The sequence below is a fragment of the Odontesthes bonariensis genome, chromosome 23 (genome assembly GCF_027942865.1).
Source record: "Odontesthes bonariensis isolate fOdoBon6 chromosome 23, fOdoBon6.hap1, whole genome shotgun sequence".
Taxonomy (NCBI): Eukaryota; Metazoa; Chordata; class Actinopteri; order Atheriniformes; family Atherinopsidae; genus Odontesthes; species Odontesthes bonariensis.
The window spans coordinates 10,415,259-10,424,344 of NC_134528.1; the positions used below are offsets into that span (position 1 = coordinate 10,415,259).

General features: G+C 40.3%; 1 protein-coding gene across 1 annotated transcript; it reads left to right on the forward strand.

The window, feature by feature from the left end:
* The first annotated feature begins 301 nt into the window (after positions 1-301).
* On the forward strand, positions 302-8,804 carry tvp23b (trans-golgi network vesicle protein 23 homolog B (S. cerevisiae)). The gene is made up of 7 exons (XM_075457848.1): positions 302-380; positions 3,071-3,147; positions 3,350-3,494; positions 4,673-4,762; positions 4,921-5,046; positions 8,132-8,260; positions 8,346-8,804. Exons 1-7 carry the CDS (start codon positions 369-371, stop codon positions 8,370-8,372), a joined length of 606 nt encoding a protein of 201 aa, XP_075313963.1. The 5' UTR covers positions 302-368; the 3' UTR covers positions 8,373-8,804.
* The last annotated feature ends 282 nt before the right edge of the window (positions 8,805-9,086 follow it).

A 9,086-nucleotide genomic window follows, 5' to 3' on the forward strand; every position in this document is an offset into this window, starting at 1 on the left:
ACCTGAAACCAAAAAATTAAGTAAAAGTGTCAGAACACAGGTTATTCTGAGCAACAACAAAAAACTGGAATGAAATCCATGTAAAGATCTGGGCCTGCTTTGATAAAAATTATTAGAATCCTCCAAACTCAGCTTAAAAACTTCCAAGAGTTTCAGCTTCAGATTTATTTAGGAGTGATTTAAAATTCATTCCAAATGCAAGGAAAACATGTGTCTATGCTTAAATATAAACATTTATAACCATAAACACGAAGACGGTTCTTTTAGATGGGAGAATACAATGACGTAGCACGCTTTTGTCACATGACTGCTGCGTACAGTGACGTCTAACGGAGTATGTAACCAGGAAGAGCCTGATAAAATTCAACATGCTAACAGGGGTAAGTAACTAATACTAGTTTTTATTGCTTTAAATGTGGGTCTGTCAAACAGCTGGTGAAATATTGTGTCATACAGTGAAGAAGTCGAGCTGTGAAATTTTTCGCAGCAGATACGGACAGCGGACGCGCTTGTCTTGCTAATGCTAACGTAGCATGCTAGTTGTTGGAGCTCTACCCTTATATTAGCTTCAGCTTGTTCTTTCCTAACTATATATATATATATATATATATATATATATATATATATATATATATATATATATATATATATATATATCTTCTTATGATTAGTCACAACATTTGCTCATATCCGGCTTGTAGACGCAGTATGTTTAAATTTGATATGTACGCTGTTGTAGCTGTAGTGTTTCGATCTTAGCTAACTGTGGCTAACGTTAGCTTGTCTACTTCATTCTTGCTGTCAACCATCAAACACTAATATAAACCCCCAGTTGATACTTATGATTAAACATGTGGTGAAGCAGTGTGGATATGAATGTATTCATTTTAATTTTATTGATAATGGTGAACAGTTAACGTAATTGGTCAGAAAGGCAAGTTGCCTTCGTTAGAAACCGACACGTCGCATTTTTTGACAAAGACGCTGCAACAACTATATAGCATTATTTATACCTTGGGCGAAGTTTTCAACACTTTCTTAAGTTTGACCATCCTAGATACGTGGTAAATCGTTTTACCGCAATCATCCCAGTCAGCATTCAGAAGCTGCATCTCCAAATGCGGGTTTTGACTAGTTTAAATGCGCAGTTTATCACTGGATCACTGCACTTGTAAACATATGTTACATGCAAAACCTGTGCATAAACCAGGATGCTGTGGCCTGTAAACAGCTGATCACAGGGGTGGACTGTGAATGAGCTCTGTTGCATCTAAAGTTAGAGATTTCAGTGTCATGAAGTGAAAATGGCTCACCGTAACCTGTTGGATCACCACAGAATCTTTAGCTGAGCTCATAACCTGCTGCAGATGAATTTATTTTCACAGTTTCATGTAAAATCACCTGAAAACAGTGAGTCTTTTCACTGTCTCTTGTCCTGATGAGATCCAAGACAGCAAAACCAGACCGAGACAACATTTAAATCTGGTCAGGATAAAAGTATTAACAGTTTGTGTCTGTTATTGTAACAACTTAAAGCGCTTACTGTACGTTTGACAAACGCTATATTTTCTAGAGAAAATAAATTTTTCAGCTATCATCTTAAAAGTCAGTGATCTACATCGAGATGTTCATCAAATTTGAGCATTTTAAAAGCCACATTTAATTCAAAGACAATGGTGATTCAGACAGAACCCTCCAGGGATTTAATCTTAACTACAATTCAACCTTTTATTTTTTGTTAAATATCTAAACCCGTTGACCCACCAAAGAAGCACCATTACCATGGGTTACCATGGGTTTTATATGTTTTACATCAAGTCTCAATAGCCTACAGCTGATATTTGATCAAACTAACTAGGCTATAGAAAATTAGTTAGTTTCAGGCCTATATATCAGAAGATATTCAGTCAGTAAAACTTAATTTCCATCTTATTGTGGGTCAGTTTCAGAGCCAAAAACATTCATTATCCAGTAAAAAATGTAAAAGCTTTATGTGCAGCTGTCATAATATAAACAACTGTTTTGTGTGAGCACAAAGAGCCTAAAGAGGAAAGCCTGAGTCTTTTTTATCCTTTATCTCTGAGAGCAGATTCATGTTTTGTATAACTAGCTGACACAAAGAAACCCCAGCTTTAATGAACTTGTTTCGTAGTAGAGCCCTCAGGTTGCTGAGCTTTTTCGACGTTTTAAAAATGATTGCGGCTGAAATGACTAAAGAATTTGGACATAAATAGACATTTGTCAAGAAAGCTGGATTCTTAGAGGACCACGTACACAGGATGGAGCATAAATAACCGTTGTTCTTATTTGTATCTAAACCAGAATGTGATCAGAAACTGAATAAGACTCGAGGCCATAATACAAAAGTACTTGCCATGTAAACACGCTTCTTTAGTCAGTGGACAGACTATTAACGACTGTTATATTCACTTTAAGTCGGTTGGAAAAGGTCCTGGTGCAAGACTCTCAAATTTAAGAATAAATTTCCTCATTTGGTCCTAATGTAGGAGCTTTTATTTGACTTATAACTACGTCACTGTGGACTTTGAATCCTTTATGGCATATTTATATTTGTGATAGTTGGGTTAAAGAATTACATTTAAAAATGATGTACAAATATGTTTGCTACAGGCTGTCGCTTCTATAAAACAATGTATTTGTTCACCAGTTCACCTTTATTTTATTGATGCGTTTTGTAGTAAAAATAAGTGCTAAACAGACTTTAGTGTCAAAAAAGGATTCATTTAAGTTTAGTAATTGTATGTCTCATTTAAAATGATCTTATTGTGTTTGGGAATACAGAAATATATCTGTATTATATGCCATAATTCTCCATCTTGATCCTCTGCTGAAAAACCCAAAACAGATTCGTTATAAATGCTGAACAGAGGAACTTTAAACAGAGTTTCTCTGAACGCAGACCAGCTCAGTTTCAGGATAAAGAATCTTCTGCTCCGGATGACTATCACTCTTGTGACCTCTGACCTGTCCATAAGAAAACACTCGAGGCTTTTAGCTGAAGTGATATTCGGTCTCTGGGGGTAAAGCCTCTTCCTTATTGATCCCTCAGGATACCAACGATGAAGACGTGTCTCTGTTCGATGCCGAAGAGGATGCAGGGAAAAGGTCAAAGAAGACGACTATTAAGTAAGTTTACAGAGTCCTGATGATTTGTGCAAATATTGTTAGTGTGAGAGTTCCGTGTTTGGATTTCGTCATCTGTTAGTCAAGTGTGAGGATGTGATTATAGTTCTGTAAGAAGATAAACTGAATATTTCCACTTTTTTAAGTCTGTGTCGATTCTTCCTGCATGTGGATTTTTCCCATCTTGTTGTGAATCTGCTTCCAGGCACCCGGTGGCGTCCTTCTTCCACCTCTTCTTCAGAGTCAGCACCCTCCTCGTCTACCTGCTCTGTGAGCTCCTCAGCAATAGTTTCATCGCCCCCATGGTCATGATAATCCTTCTGCTGTCATGCGACTTCTGGACAGTGAAGGTTTGTCGTTTGGTACTTTCAGTCAGTTTGGTGATGATTCTGCAGTCACCAGAGCCAGTCTGTGCACGTTTTGTGGGACTTCTGTCTTTTCAGGGAGACACATTATGCAGTTTTTCAACAATTTGACACAAATTCTGAGGTCTTTTAGATTTATGAGACAGGCTGTTGTCCAAATACCTGTTGGTTTAAGCACACTCTTCTTTCAGCCCTGCTTTTACAGCTCTCTGTTAACAAAAGAGAATAGTGAGTGAATAATGTGCTCTACAAAAAGGTAAAGCAGGATGTTAGAGGGATAAACACAACAATACACTAAAACAAAATTATTATACATATATAGATATAAAAAAAAAAAAGAACTATATCAGAATCAGAAAAGATTTTATTGCCATGTAACTTTCACATCACAAGGAATTTGGCCTGGACTGTTTGGTGCAATAAAACAAAAAATACAATAATAATAAAATATAAAATAATAAAAATATATGTAAAATTTTATTATGTTAGTGTATTTTATAAATAATATAAATTTTATTTATATATATATATATATATATGTGTATATATGTATATATATGTGTATATATGTATATATATGTGTATATATGTATATATATGTGTATATATGTATGTATATATGTATGTATATATATATATATATATATATATATATATATATTAGTAAAATGGTTAGTAAGTTTAAAAATAACACAAGTTTAAGACTCCAAAACCTTATAAAATTGAACACAGCAGTCGTAAAAGGCTAAACTGACCCGACGTGTCTGCTTTTAATATATTTAAACAGTTCACATTACACCAGTTCCTTAAGATTCAGGTGACTTTGCAGTTTATTCCAAGTGGAACGGGGCGGCGTTCAAGTTCAGCACGAACATTTGGGACAGATAACAGGAGTAGTTCATTGGAACAAAGATGGTAAGTTACAGTACAGATATGAGGCCTTAGATGATGTGGGAGCAAGAATAGATTTATAGATGATCTTCCAATGTTTGAGAGAGTCCAACCACTGGTGTGTGCGGGCTTTAAGGTTTGTGGTGAACCTCAGAGCTCTGTGGCAGCTGGTATCCAGAGTGTGGAGCAGTGCAAAGATGCGTGCATATAAATCCAGTACAGACTTCAAAATGGCAGCAACAAGTCTAACAAGTTCTAATGTCCGTTTCCAGAACATCACTGGGAGGTTGATGGTCGGTTTGCGGTGGTGGAACCAGGTGGACGACGACGGACGGAGCCACTGGGTGTTTGAGTCGAGGAAGGTGAGATTTGGTCATTTCTCTGGTTCACACACGGCTCTTTAACCTCACACGGTGCTGACCTCATCCGCCGTCACGATGTTGATAAATGCTCTAGTTTGTCAGCCGGCCTCATGGTTTTGGCAGATGTCCTAACTGTGAGAATATCCTGTTTCCTTCAGGGTTCTGGGAAGCAGCAAGCATCCGATTCAGAGTCCAGAATCTTCTGGCTTGGATTGATCGTTTGCCCAATCATCTGGGTCATCTTTGCCTTTAGTGCGCTTTTTTCATTCAGGATCAAATGGATGGTAAGACGTTAACCTCAACACACAACGACGAGGACGAGCACATTGTGCCTCTTCTGGTTAGATCAGTTAAATCCACTATAATTTCTTCCTCTAGCATTAAACAATTGGCCCATAAATTGTACAAAAAGTTCTACAAAACAGCCTGAAAAGAAGGAACATCATTTGTTACACGGGGCTTCCATTTGTCACCACAAATTGTCTGTATACAAAGCAGTGCAATGAGCTCTAAAAAGGGCTGTTTAACCCCATCTGTACAGCATATTTGTTCTAAAACACTGATGGAGGGTCATTCCTGATTATATGACCCAGAAATCTCACCGCTGTCTGCTATCCCGTCTTACATTCAGTCCAGCCTTCAGTTTGTTTCTCAGAAAGATCGTTCATGTACAAACTGAAAAGAACAGGTGATCTAAATGTATATAGTATGTAATATTTTTTTTAAGAAAGGGGACCGGAGAGTGTGTTCCAGCTGCAGGGGGATCACACTACTCGGCCTCCCTGGGAAAGTTTACTTCAGGGTGTTGGAGAGGAGGCTCCGGCCCATTGTCAGACCTCAGATTCAGGAGCAGCAGTGTGGTTTTTGCCCATGTTGTATAACAGTGGAGCAGATCTTTACCCTCACAGAGCTACTAAGGGGATTATGAGAGTTTGAGCATCCAGTCTATGTGTGTTTTATGGATGTGGAACAGGCTTACAAATGGAAGGGGTTTGTGGTGGATGCTGTGGGAGTGTGGGGTACCGGGGTCACTGATGCAGGATATTCAGTCCCTGTAGAACCAAAGTAAGAGCTGTGTCCACGTTGCTGCTACTCCAGGGCTGCCCCTTTTCACCGATCCCGTTTGTGATTTTCATGGACGTGATCTCAAGGCGTAGTCGGGCAGAGGAGGCCGCCTGGTTTGGGAACCTTGGGGTCGCATCTCTGCTTTTTGCTGATGATGCGGTTCTGTTGGCTTCTTCGAGCCCGTGACCTTCAGCTGCCGGGATGAAAGTCGGCTCCTCCAGATCCAAGACCGTGGTTCTCAAGCGGAAAAGGGTGGAACGCTTCCTACGGGTCGGAGATGAGTCCCTACTTCATGCGGAGGAGTTTAAGGCTGTTTTCGAAACCACATACTTCTCCTACTACTCCTACTAACTTTTTGAGTTAGTAAGCGAGTTTGAGTGAGCGAGAAGTTCCCGGATGCATAGTAGATTCTCCGAAATGTTGGGTATACATCATGAGGTTACAACTCGTACTCAAACTACCCAAGATGCAACGTAACGTGACGTCGCCGATCGTCATTTCCTGTCTAAACGGCAGTTTCAAGCTAGCTACAACGAGGGTAGGTTCACTTCCTGTTTTCAAAACAAAAGCACCAATTGTATCGTAATGGCTTTCCCTATGATAAAAGGCAACGGGTATTTTATTTTGTGAAAATAACCGGAAGTGCGTTGCTCACTGCGGCTAGCTTTAGTAGCACCGGATTCGTCGGGAACAAAATTGTAAACAGCCGGTATTTAGTCAGATTTTCAACACGTTGGGGATCTAAACGACTACTTTCTCACCTGAAAATGTTTCAAATGTTGCTAAAGTTTACAGAGTTTAGAGCTTAAGCGAAATCAGCTTCAGGCCGGCTGATTTCGGCTCGGGCAGGAGCGAAATGCATTGTGGGTAAACGCTCTGCATACTGTCTGATCGATCAGTATGCAGTTTGCAAGTATGTAATATGCGGTTTCGAACACAGCCTGAGTATCTCAGATCTTGTTCTCAGTGATGGTGCGTTGGAGTTAGGTCTTGGTTACAAGCGGCTGAAATGAGTTTCCTTCGGAGGGGGGCGGGGCTTAGCCTTAGAGATGGGGGGAGGAGCTCCACCATCCGGAGGGAGCTCGGAGTAGAGCCGCTGCTCCTCTAAAAGGAGTCAGCTGAGGTGGTTCAGACATCTAGTTAGGATGCCTCCTGGGGTTTTTTCGGGCACGTCCAATTGGGAGGAGGCCCTTGATTTACCCAGAACACCCTGGAGGGATTATGTATCCCATCTGGCCTGGGAAGGCCTCGGGATCCCCCAGGAAGAGCTGAAGAGTGTCGCAGGGGAGAGGGATGCCTGGGTTTCCATCGTGGACCCGTTCCCTCTGGGATCTGACCTCGGATAAGCGTAAGACAATGGTTGGATGGATGATATTGCACCTAAACAAACCCCATTTGTTACTGGAAAAGGAGCCGACATCCATTTAACTTGCGTAGTTTGATTCTTATGAGACACAGAGGGACCCATCTAAAACCAAGAAATAACCAATCAATCATTTTTATGCACTTTTAAAGGCAATCCAGAAGTATTTCTTCAAACACTTGATAGGACAGTCATGTAGGCCTATAATTCTCCATACTTTTACCACTTTACTTGCACATTTTACCAGCTTTTTCTTTCAACTACTGGCACAAAAGTCCAGCTAATATCTGATCAGACGAGCCAACTTCTTCTTGTTTTCTTTCCTTGATAATAAGTAAGTATTGTTAAAGGCCTAGAGCGGACACACTCTCCGCCAGGTGGAGAGTGGAAATCTCGGCAGAGCGATCATCAAGAGCTGATGATCAGGGCTACCATCCCGCGGTGTGTCCGCTCTCCGCCAGGTGGATTCCCCCTGAGTGTCCGCACCGCAGGGAGCTGAACACGGCGGGATGGCTCGGGCTGATTTCACCAGAGAGGAGGCAGGCGGACAGGGAGGCACAGACACTGTCCGCTTCCTCTGTCCCCGGTGGTGTGAGCTGCTGCTGCTGAGGGCAACACACGCACTTCGTACATCTACTCGCAATAAAAACTGCACTGAACCCAACGTTTTATTGCCTTCACCACTCAACAAGCATACTAATAGCGGCAGCCAGGAAAACCCATGGCACCTGTGACGTCACACGGAAGCCCCGCCCCCAGTCTGGAATTCCAGGAAGGATTTCCAAGCGTCAAATTCAAAAATCACAAATTTCATGCGTTTATGAAATGTTTTGGTGTCCAATGATCATTATTGTTCCTCTGTGTATGTATTATCATTATGTATTGGGTGTAGTGTCAGCTTTCTGTAGGCCTTTAAACTATAAAACTACTGTCTTCCACAGCCTGTAGTCATCATGGGTCTGGTGTTGCAAGGGGCCAACCTTTATGGGTATGTGCGATGCAAAGTGGGAGGAAAGACCAGCTTAAAGAACATGGCCACCAATTATTTTGGCCGACAGTTTCTCAAACAGGTGAGCTGATTTCTGAGCGAAACATGGAGAGAAATATTTCCTTTTTCTGAGTCATGTTTCTGAAAAGTGTGCTTTTTGTCCGCAGGCGCTGTCTAAAGAAGAGGAATCGTAGAGTGCAGCTTTACGATTTTAATGTGCATTATTCTTAATGCTATAATATGAATTCTTTTACCAAGTGGACAGAAATGTATTGAAAATGAACTTTTTCTCAACATAACGTGACTGCAAATGGTGTTCTTTATCCTCCAAACAGATGTCAGTGGTCTGTTAGATGTTTTCAGTAACTGAAGCCCAGCAATAAACTGTCTTTAACCCACGCTTCAGCTAAAATGCATGAGAGACAAAAAAGAAATCGACATTTTGATTGATGTTTGTGTTGTAGTCTTTCACTTCCCTCAAATGTCTTTAGTTTGTGTTTTTCATTTTCTTTTAAAACGTTTTTGAGCAGTTTGAGAGACTGTAAAGTATTCCAGGAGGTTTGTAAATATGTAAGTAAAGAAACTATGTGAAAGACCCTCTTTTGTGCAAATACATTTTTAACGTTTTTCACAAGTGTGGCAGTTTTTATTCATGCAGATAAAAATGTAAAGACCCACAAGTAAGAGTTAAATCAATTATTAAATTGCTTCGTAATTTATTTCCATTAGCTCTATGGGCTAAGTTAGACCTTTAGTTTGATTTTTAGACATTTTGTTTGGTTTTATTGACTTTTTATTTTGACTTTTTAACGTCTCGACAGCGACTTCCGGCGGTTGTTTTGGTTCATCACATCAACCGTTACTGTTGTTTTTAGTAAAACATGGTTATATTCGGGATACTTTTATTA

Bases quoted from the DNA above. Each gene is read 5' to 3' on its own strand.
- tvp23b (XM_075457848.1), top strand. The intron at 4,763-4,920 runs GTGAGATTTGGT...TGTTTCCTTCAG, and splicing joins GGGTGTTTGAGTCGAGGAAG to GGTTCTGGGAAGCAGCAAGC. The intron at 8,261-8,345 runs GTGAGCTGATTT...TTTTGTCCGCAG, and splicing joins GCCGACAGTTTCTCAAACAG to GCGCTGTCTAAAGAAGAGGA.